General features: G+C 45.3%; 5 protein-coding genes across 5 annotated transcripts; 4 read left to right on the plus strand and 1 right to left on the minus strand.

The window, feature by feature from the left end:
* Positions 1 to 245: 245 nt before the first annotated feature.
* On the plus strand, positions 246 to 1,471 carry K441DRAFT_532923 (uncharacterized protein; the record flags this gene model as incomplete). Its single annotated transcript, XM_067642255.1, has 3 exons — positions 246 to 423; positions 482 to 661; positions 792 to 1,471. The coding sequence occupies 3 exons, from the start codon at positions 246 to 248 to the stop codon at positions 1,469 to 1,471; spliced, it is 1,038 nt and encodes a 345-aa protein (XP_067510536.1).
* A 285-nt stretch (positions 1,472 to 1,756) lies between these two features.
* K441DRAFT_650606 (uncharacterized protein) lies at positions 1,757 to 2,544 on the minus strand. Its single transcript, XM_067647059.1, has one exon. The coding sequence runs from the start codon at positions 2,402 to 2,404 to the stop codon at positions 1,916 to 1,918; it is 489 nt and encodes a 162-aa protein (XP_067510537.1). The 5' UTR covers positions 2,405 to 2,544; the 3' UTR covers positions 1,757 to 1,915.
* Positions 2,545 to 3,753: 1,209 nt separating this feature from the next.
* Positions 3,754 to 6,201, plus strand: K441DRAFT_482941 (HET-domain-containing protein; the record flags this gene model as incomplete). Its single annotated transcript, XM_067641905.1, has 3 exons — positions 3,754 to 4,535; positions 4,600 to 5,373; positions 5,427 to 6,201. Coding segments are annotated over 3 exons (2,331 nt in total), but the record flags the coding sequence as incomplete, so codon positions are not given.
* An 84-nt stretch (positions 6,202 to 6,285) lies between these two features.
* K441DRAFT_496529 (ankyrin) lies at positions 6,286 to 6,540 on the plus strand (the record flags this gene model as incomplete). The annotated part of the gene is made up of 1 exon (XM_067642000.1): positions 6,286 to 6,540. A coding segment is annotated over one exon (255 nt), but the record flags the coding sequence as incomplete, so codon positions are not given.
* A 276-nt stretch (positions 6,541 to 6,816) lies between these two features.
* K441DRAFT_456269 (ankyrin) lies at positions 6,817 to 7,182 on the plus strand (the record flags this gene model as incomplete). The annotated part of the gene is made up of 1 exon (XM_067641741.1): positions 6,817 to 7,182. A coding segment is annotated over one exon (366 nt), but the record flags the coding sequence as incomplete, so codon positions are not given.
* Positions 7,183 to 17,569: the final 10,387 nt, after the last annotated feature.

Raw genomic sequence — 17,569 nt, forward strand, 5'->3', positions numbered from 1 at the left:
AACTTAACATTCACGGTCCTTTAACTTCATCCTTCTATTCTATTCCATCTCAACAACTACTCCATTTTCAACTGATCTCAATCGTCTCATCTATCCTGTAGTGGTGAATTTGTTTTCTTATCTTCAGAGCCCGCTTTCCACTAATCCGTTGTGGTCTTAACATCACGCCTTTGCCGCCTCCACCACGTAGACCTAGACTCATGTCAAGCAGCATTTCTTGAGCTATCGCCTACCCCAAGATCAACATGAAGAACCCGCTCTCCAAGTACACCATTGTCGCTACTGGTGACTTTGGCTCTCACTCATACAGAGATATAAAGAGATGGGTCGAATCCAACGGTGGTACCTGGGCTACCAGCGTCACAGCACACACTACTCATTTGATCTGCTCCAAGGAGCACTGGAAGAAGCAAGCGCCGCTCGGTAGGTTATTTCTCCGCCTCAGCTATCCCACATCAAAATAAAACTAACACTCCTACAGTCAAGGCCGCCAAAAGGAACACGGATATCAAGGTTGTGACGTTTGACTGGCTCGAGGATTCACTGCAGAATAGCACCCACAAGCGAGAGAAGCCTTATTTATGGAAAACAATCGACAAGGCGAAGCTGAAGGAGAAGAACGAAAGAAGGGCAAAAGAGCGCAAGCAGGCAAAGCATGACGGTGAGCCAAATCCGCATCACATCCAACCCTTCACTCCTACAAACATCCTCAGACACCCTCGAATTTGCAGCATACTCTGGAATTATTCGGCATCACGTCCTAAATCACTACTGACCAAGCCTAAATCTAGTAGCTAAATTCGGAAGAGGCTGCAAATCTGCCATGTCGGACCTACACTCTGGTATGTCCAAGACCAGATCCAAGCCTGCATCCACTTCATGGTTTTCCTCCTCCCTCGATGCCCTCCAGCTTGCCCGTGCCAAACGTGCCGCTACAAATGTGCCAACGGTCCCGATTGCTACCCAAAAGCCTGCCTCAATCTCTCATCAACAAGCCCCGTCAGACCTTCACACTGACGCTCCGGGGGCTGATGAGCCAACAGACCTCTATCACATCTACATTGATAGTACAGGCTTTGAATATGATGTCACGTTGACTCGCATCGACCTCGCCAACAACCGTAACGAGCGCTACCACCTGCGGTTATACGAGTCACACACCCAACCGCATACATACTGCACCCATATCCGTCTCTCAAAACCTTCTCAGCTACCCAAGACGCAGCTATTGGTACCTTTGGCGAGCTCCTTTTCGACTGCCTTCCGGAGTTTCTGCAATGCGTTCCGCAAGAGGACTCTGCTGCTCTGGGATGAGCGGCTTGAGCGTGGACTGGCTATGGTGAGGAAACTTCCAGGGCAGGAGCCGTACGTATATCTCCCACCACCGGCAGGTGGTCCGAGGGGAGTGTTACCTGAGACGAAGCTTGCCAAAGTCAATGGTGACAAGGAAGTCTGCGAAGATTTTATCTGATGTTACGCCGAACAACTCCTGTTAGTCAGGGCTTTACGGACGGGACAACCGGTTTTGAAGCATGAAAGGAAAGTTTGCGAACTAACAGCTCAATTTACAGAGATTTGGCGAGCATAGTCTGATTTGGGATGAAAATGATGTCTTAGGATCATCTTGAAATAAAGTCTAAATTCCAAGGAAAGCGATTTTAACATTTAGTTTGCTTTTAATTAATACCTTTTCTAATTTTGGGCTGTGAAGTCAAGTTCTACAAACCTAAAGACAAAAGGATAGCATTTATATCCTCCAATCTGCACCTCGCCGGTCTGAGAAACTCATTGATAAGATCCAGGGCCTTTAGGCCATATGCATTGCGTGCGTGGAAGCGTGTTACTGTAATTCTATTCCTGCCCATATCCTCCTAGAGCAACGCTAGAGGCTCTACTGTTAGCCAAACCCAAGTTATCAAAGCTCTCGTCTCTCCCCCATCCTGTCCTGAAAATTTCTCTCCATCCCCTTCTTCGCTTGAAAGACAACTTTTAATTTATCGGAAATCCACAGGCTGACGAAGACAACAAGCACAACGGTCATGGTAAATGCGACGAGGATAATTGTAAAAACAACAAAGCCATATGAGACCCTACCAAAGACATAATTATCATTCAAAGACGTAACCGCAAGACCCACTTGCATAGCGGAAAGAATAAGACTGAAGAAGACAAAGGCAACGACGAGCCATGCAACCTGACGCTTATGAAACACGACCGCGAGGTCCTCCTCGTAGAAATACCCAGCGATAGAGTATCGCAAGAAGAAGCGTGGCGTAAATCGATAGATAGTATCAATACACGTACGTCTCAGCTCACCATAATGATACCTTAGGCTCACGCGATCTTCAGGAGTCGCCCAATATTCACCAAGCGTTCTTCTGAGAGGATGCACCACTGCGTCCATTTCAGGCCATCGGGAAGTAAGTTTAGGCTCTCGGCCAGCTTGAAGTCTAACTGCGAACGAATAAGCCAGATGTCGACGCAGCGAGCGGGCGGAATTTGGCGTCCACACAACCAGAGGAGATTATTTATTTTATTAAGGCGTGTGACGTCTAGGTCCGCGGCGATGAAGCTGCCCACGTCGGCACGTGTGGGTATCGGAATGATGGTGCTTTTGTGGGGCACGCTGGCTCATGTAAGAAAGGTGGGTAATGTGTCAAGGATGGCAGGTGGAGCTTCCAGCATCATTGCCGCCCTCTATTTCAGTAAGCGATACTGACGTTCTCAAATTCAGGCCGCCAGTTGAGAAGGGGCGTTTCAGGGTCTTGGGGTTGTCTTTTCTCTCGAGTTTGTTGTGACTGGAGATTGAAAACATCGAGTGACTGGGGTATTATAATACACGCAATGGACCAGGAGTGCTTCATCAGAAAGAGCATTAAAGGGTGTGCGGTGTAGGGAAATTTCGGCTTCAGCTGGACTCTTTCTGAGTGAGAGCATGCGCCCCGCGATTCAAACTTGATTATGGCTCATACAACATTCTGTCACGTCCAAGTTCCCATTGAAGGCGCCGTTGATCACGCACGGCCATTTTAGTGTATCATTACCTGCTCTGAGCATTTAAAACGGTATACATCCACACATGTTTGATCGACGGGATAACAACGCTTTGAGTTTGGAGTCAAAACGTGCTGCAGATAAAAACACAAGCAGAGACCCTTTTCTTGAAATATTTCTCGGGAGGGACTGTTCGGTTGCAAAGCCGACCTATCCCCTTCGCAAAGTGGATCGTAGCTTTGACCGCGCTAATGTCGAGGAAACGCCACGAAACAAGGGTGTGGCCACAGCGTGTCGGCCGCCCCCCTGCTAGCGCGGCTTTTAGAGAATTCGTACAAGTAGTATCAATTCGCTGTAAGCATCATAACATTGGAAGAGAGCTTTCTTCAACAAATTCTAGTGTAAGATAACCTAACGCTGCTGTTTGATCGTATTGCTCTGATATGGCACGGCTGTTGCGACTGAGTTGGAGGTGCTATAGTGCAAATATCACGCTTGCTAAGCCGTACCCACGACGCATTCAACATAGTGGCTGATCCTGCGAAAACATCCTACTGCTCAGCCGCAAATCGCTCTGCCTCCACTGCCCGCTTCAATCCAACAGCTCGATATCCACCTGTTCATTCCACTCCGAGCATCTACGATCCTCAACGACATAGAATCCGTCATTGTGAGTATCTTCCACTAACGAGGCATGTCGTGTTCGCGACCATCTCGTAAATATCCCTCCTTTTCTGCCTCCGAAATCTATGCATAAATATGCGTCTCTTGAAACTCGAAGCCTCTGGCGAGTTCAGCTTGACTGAGTTTGTTGGGGACAGTGTTCCTCAATATGCCATTCTTTCGCATACTTGGGGAGCTGATGACGATGAGGTCACCTTCAAAGACCTAATGCACCATACCGGCAAGAACAAGGCTGGCTATGCCAAAATCCAGTTTTGTGCAAAACAAGCTGCTAACGATGGCCTCCAATACTTCTGGGTCGACACTTGTTGCATCGATAAATCGAGCAGCGCCGAGCTTACGGAAGCGGTCAACTCTATGTTTCGCTGGTACCGTGAGGCGACCAAATGCTACGTATATCTTTCAGATGTTTCAAGAAGTGACGGTGACGAATATGATCACTTATCCCGATCCACATGGAAGTTGGCTTTTCGAAAGAGTAGATGGTTCGCTCGGGGCTGGACGCTTCAAGAGCTTATCGCTCCTAAATCGGTCGAATTCTTCTCTTTAGAGGGCGAGCGACTGGGTGACAAAATATCAATGGAGCAACAAGTCTACGAGATAACTGGGATTGACGTTCAAGCTCTTCGGGGAAATCCTTTGTCTAATTTCAGTGTCACCGAGCGAATGTCCTGGGCAGCAAAGCGCAAAACCACGCGCAAAGAAGATAAGGCGTATTCTCTACTAGGCATCTTCGACATCCATATACCGCTCATCTATGGCGAAGGGAAGGAAAAGGCGTTCATTCGGCTCCAGGAGGAGATCGAGAAATCTGTAAAGGGTGAATACCGGAAAGACTTTAAAGGGCCACAAGGCTCGTCTTGTGCGTAAATCATCTCCTCAGTATATTGCCGTCGCTGATTATTAAGCTCTAGATGCGAGGCTAATGAATATTTATCAATGGTTGTCTCCGCCAGATCCGTCTCTCAATTATCAGAAAGCACTCAGACAGCGCCAAGACGACACCGGTCTCTGGTTTCTCGAAAGTGACGAATATGCTCAGTGGAAGATAGATCCTTTCTCATTTCTCTGGTTGTATGGGATTCCGGGATGCGGCAAAACTATTCTAAGCTCGACGATCCTCCAAAGTATCCTCCAATACTGTGCCGATAACCCTAGAAAGGTAGTTACGTACTTCTATTTCGACTTTAACGACGCACAGAAGCAACTCCCAGAATTAATGATCCGATCATTAATTTCTCAGCTCTCGCAGCAGTGTGTCAAGATACCTACGACTCTCGAGGCGATCTTCTCCTCCTGTGGGAACGGAGAGCGACAACCATCGTTAGATGCCCTTTTAGAAGTGCTGTATCAGATGCTCCTAGGGTTCCCACAGTCATATATTATCCTCGACGCTTTAGATGAGTGTGCTGATCGAGCCGTGTTAATGGGTCTTCTCGAAAGAATGGCCGGATGGCGGCTTGAGAATCTGCATATCCTCGTTACGAGCCGAAGGGAACAAGACATCGAAAACTCATTGGAGTCTATCGTAGATAAGCAGAGTACAATATGTCTCGAAAGCAAATTAGTGGACAGGGATATTAACAAATACGTTTGCCAAAGATTATCTAATGATAAGGGCTTGAAGAAATGGCAGAAAGACCCCGATATCAGGCATGAAATCGAGGCTAGGCTAATGGAGGGAGCCCACGGGATGTATGTATATTCGCCTCTCCGTTGTTAAATTCTAACGCTAATAGTAATAACAGGTTTCGATGGGTTATGTGCCAGCTGGACGCATTAGGAAGATGTCTAAACCGCGTAATGTTGCGGAAGGCCTTGGCAGATCTACCACCAACACTAGATGCCACCTACGAGCGAATTCTCTACTCTATCCAGAACGATTACTCCGAGTATGCTATCCGTATTTTGCGGTGGCTGGCATTTTCTTCTAGGCCGCTTCTAGTAGAAGAGATCTCTGAAGTAGTTGCTATTGATGTTGAACGTGATCCCGCGTTTAATAGCCAGGAAGTACTCGAAAATCCCTCGGATGTGTTGACAATATGCTCGAGCCTCGTTACCCTAGCCACAACCGAAAATTCTGGCATGGAAACGTCAGAGTCGACACGAACAACTGTTCATTTAGCTCATTACTCTGTAAAGGAGTATCTTATCTCGGAGCGCTGTCGTCAAGGCCGAGCAAAACGGTATAGTATACAAGAAACTATTTGTAATGAATTTCTTGCGGAGAGCTGCCTCGGGTATCTTCTCCAATTTCAAGTACCGGATTCTCTGTCTAATAGAAGTATCCAAGAGTTTAAGCTAGCTTGGTACTCAGCGCAATTCTGGATCATTCATACTCAAGCCGCAACACAGAAGACAGAAGCTTTGAATCGTCTGGCTATGAAGTTTTTTTCTACTGGAAAAGGTGCATACTTAAATTGGATTCGCATATATGATCTAGATCGGCCTTGGCAGAAGCCTAATTTTCAAAGAAGGTTCGCAGAAGTTCCGACTCCGCTATACTATGCGTCGCAGAGTGGTCTTACCGAGATTGTAAGTCTGTTGATTGTTAAGGCGGGCGCTGACGTCAACGCGCAAGGTGGACGGTACGGCACCGCGCTCCAGGCGGCATCGATTGAGGGTTACGACAAGACCGTCGAGCTACTGCTAAGCAAGGGCGCGGACGTTAATGCGCAAGGTGGACCGTACGGCACCGCGCTCCAGGCGGCATCGATTGAGGGCCACGTCAACACCGTCGAGCTGCTGCTAAGCAAGGGCGCGGACGTCAATGCGCAAGGTGGAGAGTTCGGCACCGCGCTCCAGGCGGCATCGTATAGAGGCCACGACAAGACCGTCGAGCTGCTGCTAAGCAAGGGCGCGGACGTCAACGCGCAAGGTGGACCGTACGGTACCGTGCTCCAGGCTGCATTATATGGATGCCACGACAAGACCGTCGAGCTGCTGCTAAGCAAGGGCGCGGACGTTAACGCGCAAGGTGGACCGTACGGTACCGTACTCCAGGCTGTATTATATGGATGCCACGACAAGACCATCGAGCTGCTGCTAAGCAAGGGCGCGGACGTTAATGCGCAAGGTGGACCGTACGGCACCGCGCTCCAGGCGGCATCGATTGAATGCCACGTCAACACCGTCGAGCTGCTGCTAAGCAAGGGCGCGGAAGTTAACGCGCAAGGTGGAGAGTTAGGCACCGCGCTCTGTGCGGCATCGTATAGAGGCCGCGACAAGACCGTCGAGCTGCTGCTAAGCAAGGGCGCGGACGTCAACGCGCAAGGTGGACCGTACGGCTCCGCGCTCCAGGCGGCATCATATGGAGGCCACAACAAGACCGTCGAGCTACTGCTAAGCAAGGGCGCGGGCGTCAACGCGCAAGGTGGACAGTACGGCACCGCGCTCCAGGCGGCATCGCTTGAGGGTCACGACAAGACCGTCGAGCTGCTGCTAAGCAAGGGCGTGGATGTCAACGCGCAAGGTGGACAGTACGGCACCGCGCTCCAGGCGGCATTGTATGGAGGCCGCGACAAGACTGTCGAGCTGCTGCTAAGCAAGGGCGCGGACGTCAACGCGCAAGGTGAACGGTACGGCTCCGCGCTCTGTGCGGCATCATATGGAGGCCACAACAAGACCGTCGAGCTACTGCTAAGCAAGGGCGCGGACGTCAACGCGCAAGATGGAGAGTTCGGCACCGCGCTCTGTGCGGCATCGTATGGAGGCCGCGACAAGACCGTCGAGCTGCTGCTCAAGCAAGGGCGGCGGACGTCAACGCGCAAGATGGAGAGTTCGGCACCGCGCTCTGTGCGGCATCGTATGGAGGCCGCGACAAGACCGTCGAGCTGCTGCTAAGCAAGGGCGCAGATGTTAAACGCGCAAGGTGGACAGTACGGCACCGCGATCTGTGCGGCATCGTATGGAGGCCACAACAAGACTGTCGAGCTGCTGCTAAGCAAGGGCGCGGACGCCAACGCGCAAGATGGAGAGTTCGGCACCGCGCTCTGTGCGGCATCGTATGGAGGCCGCGACAAGACCGTCGAGCTGCTGCTAAGCAAGGGGCGCAGATGTTAACGCGCAAGGTGGGACAGTACGGCACCGCGAATCTGTGCGGCATCGTATGGAGGCCACAACAAGACTGTCGAGCTGCTGCTAAGCAAGGGCGCGGACGCCAACGCGCAAGATGGAGAGTTCGGCACCGCGCTCCAGGCGGCATCGTATGGAGGCCATGACAAGACCGTCGAGCTGCTGCTAGGCAAGGGCGCAGACGTCAACGCGCAAGGTGCGCTCTGTGTGGCATCATATGGAGGCCACAATAAGACCGTCGAGCTGCTGCTAAGCAAGGGCGCGGACGCCAACGCGCAAAATGGAGAGTTCGGCACCGCGCTCCAGGCGGCATCGTATGGAGGCCGTGACAAGGCCGTCGAGCTGCTGCTAAGCAAGGGCGCGGACGTCAACGCGCAAGGTGAACGGTACGGCTCCGCGCTCTATGCAGCATCATATGGAGGCCACAACAAGACCGTCGAGCTGCTGCTAAGCAAGGGCGCGGACGTCAACGCGCAAGATGGATGGTACGGCACCGCGCTCTGTGCGGCATCGACTGAAGGCCGCGTCAAGACCGTCGAGCTGCTACTACAAAAGGGCGCAGATGCCAACGTGCAAGGGGGACGCTACGGCAACGCTCATAACGGAGCAGCATTTAATGGGCGAACAGAGCTACTACGTCTGTTATTAACGGGAAATAGAGCTGGCCAGGACTTAAGAGATGACCAGGGAAGGAGTGCTCTTCACCTTGCTGCAAGGGGCGGTCACATCAGCACTATGGACAGTCTTCTAGCACTTGGTATGGATATCAATGTAAAGGACATGAGAGGAGACCAAATCTTATCGTATGCGGCGTCCGGAGCTTCTGCTTTAACGGTACAAAGGATTCTACAACATCCTAGCCTATGCGTTGAGGAGAGTGATGGTTGGTCACCATTACATTGGGCGTGCAGGATTGGGGATGCTGAAGTTCTTCGATTATTAATTGATAAGGGATTCCAAGGACATGTTGTCCGAACTTCATATCCGCAGGCCTTGTGGACACCTTACTCCATTGCTATATTCCATGGTAATCGAAAGCTTCTGTCCGAGTTGGGAAATTGGCGAAGTGATCTGTTCACGTGTGAACATACACTATCAGAAGCCACGCAAATTTTTGCGGAAAAAGTGTCTACCAAAGTAGCCGAGAAAGTGCCAGGTGTTATTTGTGATAGCTGCGAGCATGTAAGCACTCTATACTTTTGTAAAGGAATGTATGCTCACTATCTAGGATATCTACGGCCCGCGGTTTCACTGTGTGATTTGTCCCGATTTCGACTATTGTTTTATGTGTAAACTTACAGCAGACAAGAGTCACCCGGGTCATGAGTGGGAGAAGACTGAAACTTAGTAAGTCGAATGATTAGCTTCCTTCATACCTACGTTAACGCGCCTAAAGGAGAACGTGTGTAAAATATGGCTACCAGGAGCTCCTAGCTCCAATATAGAAAAGAGTAGTCCGAAAGAACGTCTTTGTTGGCTGGAAGCAGGTGAAAAAGATGAACCGACGAGCACTGGCAGGGGAGGGAGAAGGCGCTTGGGAAGGAGCACTCTCGACATTGACAAGCGGCTGCTGCCTTGCTTGATTGCTATACCAGCGAGAACAGTACAAAGAGGTGTCACTCCTCTACCAGAGAGCGAGCACTAGGGTATGGGAAGGCACTTGGATCGAATCGTCCGATTAGGAAAGCATGTCTCAAGCACTACTCTTCGTTATTGCAACAGTGACAGTCGTAGGATATTTTCCGAGGAGTTTTTATTGACAATTTGTTCAACTCATAATACTTGTACGAAGATATCAATCACGACAGCTCCTATTAGTACTTTTTGCCAGAAATGTAACATAATTAGATTAATTGGAATGAGTGCGATTACTGGCGCTGCGGGCTGTCCGCGTTACTTCTTAGTAAACTAGACGAGCTATAGGACGTAGTATGGGCTATAATAGAACTGGTAGAGCTATATAACGAGTGGTAAGCGAGGTTATATAACGAGCTCTATAAGCTCTATAAGAACTATAAGGTCTATTACGTATTTTATATACTTTACGTATCTTATTGTCGACCGCAAAAAGTGGGTCATAAAAGAAGGACTCGTGTATAGATTAAACTACGAAGAAAAGAGACTATATATATATGAAATAGGTGGCGAAGACTAACGTCAGCCGTGACGACTGTTACGTCATTACTACCTCGATCGACACATATATAAAGGGATTTATTAGGAGTACAGTTATATATTTAAAGGACTATAGTTCCTACCTAGATAGTTTTCTCTTTATAGCAAATATTAGAATATAATTAGAGTTAATCTATTAGGCACCTACTCTATAGTTAGATCTTATTATTATATTTACCTATATACCTAACCTATTAATAAGTCCACCGTAGTATCTACTATAAGGCTTCGTTATACTTAGGCTAGCCCCTAATATCCTATAGTTTTCCTAATATAGCTTAGATTCTACTAGTATACTTCTAGCGGTTTCGTCTACACTAGATCCTAAGGCGTTTTACGGTTGTATCGCTAGCGTATTACCGTTCGGTATAGGCGTCGGTCTTCTTTTTAAAACATTGTAGAAAAATTAAATAGGCTATCCTCCTAAGGGGATTAGTAAGGATTTAAATATAAGGTAAGAATATAGATAGGGAGTCTAATTAATAGAATAATAGGGTATATTATAATAGACGAATCCTTAAGGGAAAGGAGGAAGGAAGGGTTCTTACTAGCAGACTTGTTAAGGATAGGTCGGATAGCCCTCTCGGATAATAGACCTATTAGCTAATAGTATCCGGAGACTATCCGGATAGTCTTCGGATAGTCTTAGCCACATTTCTTGGCGTACGAATATTCTACTAACGTCCTTAACTTCCCTACTAATTAGGTATCTCCTTTCTACCTTCTCTATTTATGCTTCTTCTTATATAAGGTACTATAAAATAAAATAAAAAAGTAGTAAAAAAAAGAGAGGAGACCTAGTAGTTAAATTTAGTAACTTTTATCTAATCCTTATTATTCTAGTTCCACGATCCGATCCTTACCCTCTAGTGCCGCTGCCGCCGCTATAGGTTAAGAATTTATTATACGAATGAATATTAAGCCTATAATCCCGTTACTTATAATTTCCACAGCACCTACTATAGAACCCTAGGAGACTCTGATACTTAGTAAAGGGGTAAGGGCCTATTAGACGACGCGGAGTTGCTATATAAGCCTCGTAGGACTAATATTTAATTAGCTCTCTACCTTAATATAAGTAAATATAGTTACTTATAATTATATTTAGAGATCTATAGCTCTAAATTAGAATCGCATTTATATATAAGGGCCTTCCCGTTATACTGCCTTTTAATACCCCCGCCTAAGCTCTAATATTAATTGCTGGTAAAGCTTCTACCCTCTCCTACTTATCCTAAAGAGTTAGTTAGTTTATAAGGTATATTATATAGAGAGGAGAGTTTATCTTATAAGTATAGTAATAGATTTAATGGAGAATCTCTTAATATGGTAGGACGAGAAGTCATACTAAGATATTATATTTCCCAACTTCCTTTTAATAAAAGAAAGACAATTGGTAGGAATTAAACTTATTAATTTTTAATTTATATAATTTACCTACGCCCCCACCTACACGCCTTAGTAGTTACCTTTTACCTAAAATTATTTTATTTATATACCCTCTTTAGTATTGTATAACATACCCTTATATACTTCCCATTATACGACCTATAAGAGAATAACTTAGAATCTTATAAGCTTGCCTATTCTTTAACGCACTCCGATACCTTAAGGTTATTTGTAAAGTAGTTCTTGTACAATCCTATAGAAAACGACTTAAGAACCTAAAAAAATACTCTTTCTAGCTTATCGCCTTATTCTAGGTATTAAGAGAACTTTAATTAAACTATAAGAGTTATAGAAATCTCGTATGCTAAAGAGGCTGATTTTAAACTATTAAATAAGCCTATTGTACGGCTATTAACGGAATTGGATTCCTCGTTAATATAGTTATTAAACTTATTAGACTCTGTGGACGAGTATACTTTTATCGGGAAAATATTCGCAGGATGAAGTTTAAGTAGACTTTGATTTTCGCGTTCGCGTAAATTAACATGCAATTTAACTAACCTTGATACGCAATTAACCAACTTGACACGTATTTAAACTAACTTAAATACGCATTAACTAACTTAATACGCAATTTAACTAACTTAATACGCAATTAACTAACTTAAACACGCAATTTGACCAACTTAATACGTAATTAACTAACTTAACACGCAATTTAACTAACTTAATACGTAATTAATACGTAATTAACTAACTTAATATATTTAAAAGTTAAATAATACGCAGTTAACCTAACTTAGCAACTTAAAAGGTAACTGTATATTTCTTAATATGTAATTAAGGTAAGTTTATAATACATATATTTAACTATTTATATATTATCTAATATAACTTATACAATCTTATATATGTCTTATTACTTAGAGGCTCTGTATAAGGCTCTGCACCGAGGCTCTACACGAAGCTTTACACGAAGCTCTGCGATATAGAGGCTCTGCACGAAGCTCTGCGCATAGAGGCTCTGCACGAAGCTCTGCGTATAGAGGCGTTGCCACGAAGCTCTGCGCATAGAGGCTCTTACACGAAGCTCTGCGCATAAAGGCTCTGCACGAAGCTCTGCGCATAAGAGGCTCTGCACGAAGCTCTGCGCATAGAGGCTCTGCACGAAGCTCTGGCGCATAGAGGCTCTGCACGAAGCTCTGCGTATAGAAGGCTCTGCAGAAGCTCTACGTATAGAGGCTCTGCATGAAGCTCTGCACGAAGCTCTGCACGAAGCTTTTGCACGAAGCTCTATGTTAGAGGCTCTGCACGAGGCTCTGTGCAAGGCTCACATACGGGAGGCTCTGCACGAAGCTCTGCACGAAGCTCTGTACGAAGGCTTTGCGCGAAGCTCTGCGTACGGAGGCCTCTATATGAAAGCTCTGCACGAAGGGCTCTACGCGAAAGCTCTGTATACGGAGGCTCTATACAAAGCTCTATATAAAGCTCTATACCGAAGCTCTACGTATAGAGGCTCTACACCAAGCTCTGCGCGAAGCTTTGCGTAAAGCTCTGCGTATGGAGGGTCTACTAAACGAAGCTCTGCATTGGGTCCCGCCTAATTCCTAATAGCGTCTAACACGTTCTCTGCCTATGTAGCCGCCTTACTTTTTTACCCTTTCTTCCTTTCCTCTAATATCCCTCCCTAGCTTAGGGAAGGTACTAGAAACGGCACAGCTAAGGCAGAGGACTAGTTGGCTAGAACTAGATAACTATCGCTTAGAAAACTAGACGACCCGTCGCCCAGAACTAGATGACTGTTACCAGAACTAGACAATCGTTTACTAAGAACCACACGGACCGTCGCCAGAGCTAGGGTTACGAACCTATCGCCAGAAGCTAGAACAACCATCGTTAGAGCTAGACGACTATCGCCAAGAGCTAGATAACTGGCGTCGGCTAGAACCATAGGACGACCGTCGCCAGAACTAGACCAACCGTCGCCAGAACTAGACGACCGTCGGCCAGAAACGCAGAAATGACGCTGTCCGCGCAGAACCTAGACGGGACTATCCGGCTAGAGCCAGATAACTGTCGCCTAGAACTAGACGACCGTCGCTAGAACTAAACAACCGTTACCAGACTAGATAACCGCGCTAGAACTAGACGACCGTCTTAAGAGTTAGACAACTGTTACTAAAACTAGACGGACTGTCGCCAGAGCCAGACAACCGTCGCTAGACTAGACAACCGTCGCTAGAACTAAACAACTGTCTCCAGGTTAGACAACCATCGCCAGAACTAGACGACTATTGCCAGAGCTAGACGATAATAACTAGCAGCGAATACTATAAATAATTTATCGATTGATTAAATTAAGGTAGTATAGACAGGTAGGCATAAATAGGGAGATACTAACGGGTAGGTAGATGCAGATAGGTAGGTAGGTAGGTAGATATAGATAAGTAAGTAGATGTAGATAGGCAAGTAAATGTAGATAGGTAGGTAGATATAATAGATAGGTAGTAGATATAGATAGGTAAGTAGATATAGATAGTAGGTAGATATAAATAGGTAAGTAGATATAGATAGGCAAGTAGATGCAGATAGGTAGGCGATATAGATAGGTAGGTAATATAGATAGGTAGGTAGATATAAATAGGTAAGTAAATATATATAGGTAAGTAGATATAGATAGGCAAGTAGATGCAGATAGGTAGGCGATATAGATAGGTAGGTAATATAGACAGGTAGGTAATATAGGCAGGTAGGTAAGTTAATAAGTAGATAGATAGAAGAGAACCATCGCTATATTATATTAAATTATCTAAAATAATAATATTTATTTTGCTAGCCTTATAAATAGCTTTAAAGTAGCTTTTATTTATTTAAAATATACTATTAGTATAAAAGAGGTAAATATAATTATAGTTACCAAATGCGTAGATTGCTAGCAGGTTGCGCGTAGGTTGCGCGCAGGCTGCGCGCAGGCTGCGTGTCAAAAAAACACGATATAGGCTAGTCGGTCGAGTTACTAAATGACCTTAACTGCGCGCCAATTGCGTCAACCACCAGCCATTAAGGCCATTGAAAGGGTACCATATTTTCCCGATGTTAAATAATGCTAAAGACGAGCCTTTTAGAAGGTAGAGAGGTTTTCTTTAAACTTTAAAGGCGACTTTTAAGTTTTCTTAGTTGCGTATAATATAGTTAAACCTAAAAGTATTACTTTCTTATAGAACCTCTCCTAGAGCTTTTATACGCTAAAGAGCTTTTTTTCTCCTTTAATGGTAATATAATCGTTCTAATCTTTTAAGAAAGCCGTATAACACTCTAGGTTAAGAACTTATGCCGCTAAATAGTAGGGAGAATTATCTAGCTTTTTAACGTATTTTATAAGCTTTTCCTTAGCACGTTAGAGTTAAGCAGCTATAAACTTATCCTTAGCCTTAGTAGCTATTACCTAGAAGGAAAGAATTAGCTAAAGAAATATTAAAAGTATTATATAATATACTAATGCGGTTTATATTATATTCTTAAGAATATTAACTAATTCTAGAACCCTCTTTAGTATTATATAATCTTCTTAAAGAAATAGAGTTGCTTTATAAAAAGACTAAAAGAAATTATAAATCGTACGAAGGTGTATCTATTTGCTTATTAAGAGGATGTTATCTTTTAGGAAATTGTTCTTATAGTACTTTATATAGAGTTAAAGCCTAGCCTTTACCTTATTCTCTAAAGCTATATATAATATAAAAAACTAGCTATTCCATCTCGTATAATCATTAAAAGGAATAATTTTATTAGTATGTTTAATAAACTATATTATATGGTTAGCTAATCTATAGATATAAATAATATAGTTATAAAGCTTTTCTATTAGCCCTATAATATTTTAAATATTTAAATATCTTTTACACTTTTTGTCTAATACTGTTTCTAATTCTTTATCCTTTTTTTTCCTCTTATCTTTCCTTTTAACTAGCGGTAGTACTTATTATACAACTTCTTCTCCTTCCTCTTCTTCTTCTTTATCCTATTCTTTATCCTCTTTATTATATAAGTGTCTATACGAGTAGAGGTTACGTAGTTATGTCTCTGATTAGTCATCCTTACGGTGACTCATCAGCCCCCTATTTAGGCACCGCGATCCTTACGATCCTCTGCGAAAGACACGAATGAATCAAAGAACCTATTACCTTATATTGCAATTACAGTACCCCCCCGGGTGATACCGACACTAATCAGTTAAATATCACAGATCAGCCAGGTGTTATTACGAAGAGAGGCACCACGCGATCGCTCTACCAAGGCCCGTCGACCACGTTGTGTTTGCTAAGGAGAACCCTTCCTGTATAGGCCCTGGGAACTCAAAGAACCGACTCCTCAAGGCTTCGTTCGGTTCGCGTCCATCACGCAAAATCTACCACGAGAGACAACACGCGAATCGCTCCTACCAAGGCCCGGTCGATTACGTCGCGTTTGCTAAGAAGAACCGACTCCTACCAAGGGCTCGTTCGGTTCGCGTCCACCACGCAAATCAATACCCAGTACGACCTCTTTACTGAGCGCCAGTACACCCAGCAGCGTCAGCAGCACCCCTCCTACACCCCTACCTACACTACGACCTAAACCACAACTACTCCGCCAGTCAATTATGTCCGATACACGAACCCAAACGTCCAAACTGGGCCAATGGAATCACCCTTAACCAACGAGACTACTGCAGAGGATATTCACCAATTACATTTACTTCAAAATCAATGAGTATACTAGCCTACAACTTTAAGGATAAAACCCTATGGGATTCATACCAAGAGGACTTCGGATAATTTTGAGGTACAACATTTAAGGACGCTAATAGGTCTGCAATTAAAAGACTTAAACAACTACTCCAACGTAATGGAGTATGGGTCTTTTAACAAAAAGAGCAAGTCAGTACCACAACAGCACTGTACGACGTCGCTTCACGAGGACGACCGTACGGAATGGTCAGATGCAGAAATTCAGCTATATATCAACAGCGAAGGACCCTTCAATTCGTATGCTATCAACTATCGTCTCAAATTACGCCACTTGCCACCACCCCTAGGACACCTCAACACCTGCTGGCGTCTATACCCCAGCAAGCTCCGTCCCACACAAGCTTCGTCCGCCGCAATCTCCGTTCTGCGGCAAGCTCCGCCCACGCAAGCCCCATCTGCACAAAGCCCCGTCCACGCAAGCTCCGTCTACACAAGCTCCGCCTACACAACTGTCCGTCCGCGCAAGCTCCGCCTACACAAAGCCTCGGTCCGCACAAGTTCCCGTCCGCGCAAGCTCCGCCTACGCAAGCTCCGTCTACAGAAGCGTCCGCCTGCGCAAGCTCCGTCCGCACAAGCTCCGCCCGCGCAAGCTCCGCTAGCTTCACTCTTCCCCCTTAACTAAAGCCAAGGACCTACGGCAGCCAAGCTCGTACGAACCTCCGCAACCTGCCCGGCAACAGCGCAACTCAGCTCCAGCTGTCTCAAATGACCTTCCTACGGCCGAGCTCCCCTTACCTACGAACGTCACTGTCTGCTGCCTCCCCTGCAGATCTGCCACGTCGAAAATTACGTTAATAGCGGCGCCCTAAATGCCAGCGTGCTCCTCCCCCCCCTACGGCCTTTGCAAGCTACGAATACTACGTTAATAAAGTCTTATATATTGGTGGTTTTACGCACAAAGAAAGAACTGCCAGTGTTGGAATATATAGATAGAGTTCTACCGACTAAACAATTGTACCGTTACGCCTACAGTCCGTCTAAGCTGGCACCGTACTGCTATATACTTCTCCTTTATACTTTCTTACCTTCTTTCCTTTTTGTAAATGTCGCCAGTGTCTATACGAGTAGAGGTTACGTGGTTATGTCTCTGATTAGTCATCCTTACGGTGACTCATCAGCCCCCTATTTAGGCACCGCGATCCTTACGATCCTCTGCGAAAGACACGAATGAATCAAAGAACCTGTTACCTTATATTGCAATTGCAGTACCCCCCCGGGTGATACCGACAATAAGTTTATAAGCTTTTTATCCTTCTTTAAACTAAATAAAAAGGCCTAAATAATAAGATTAATAACGTGCCCCTAATAGCGAATTCTTTAATATATTGCGATCTAGTTAATTTTATACTTAAGGCTAAGCTATTAGCCAATTGTATAATAAAGAACATTGTTTAATCCGGCATTATCGCCAATAAGAGCTCTAATCTTTATTTTAATGCTATACTTAATAAGAACCGGATAAA

This window comes from Cenococcum geophilum (genome assembly GCF_001692895.1).
Source record: "Cenococcum geophilum 1.58 unplaced genomic scaffold K441scaffold_1, whole genome shotgun sequence".
NCBI classification, from domain to species: Eukaryota; Fungi; Ascomycota; class Dothideomycetes; order Gloniales; family Gloniaceae; genus Cenococcum; species Cenococcum geophilum.

Bases quoted from the DNA above. Each gene is read 5' to 3' on its own strand.
- K441DRAFT_650606 (XM_067647059.1), bottom strand. From the start codon at position 2,404: ATGGACGCAGTGGTGCATCCTCTCAGAAGAACGCTTGGTGAATATTGG.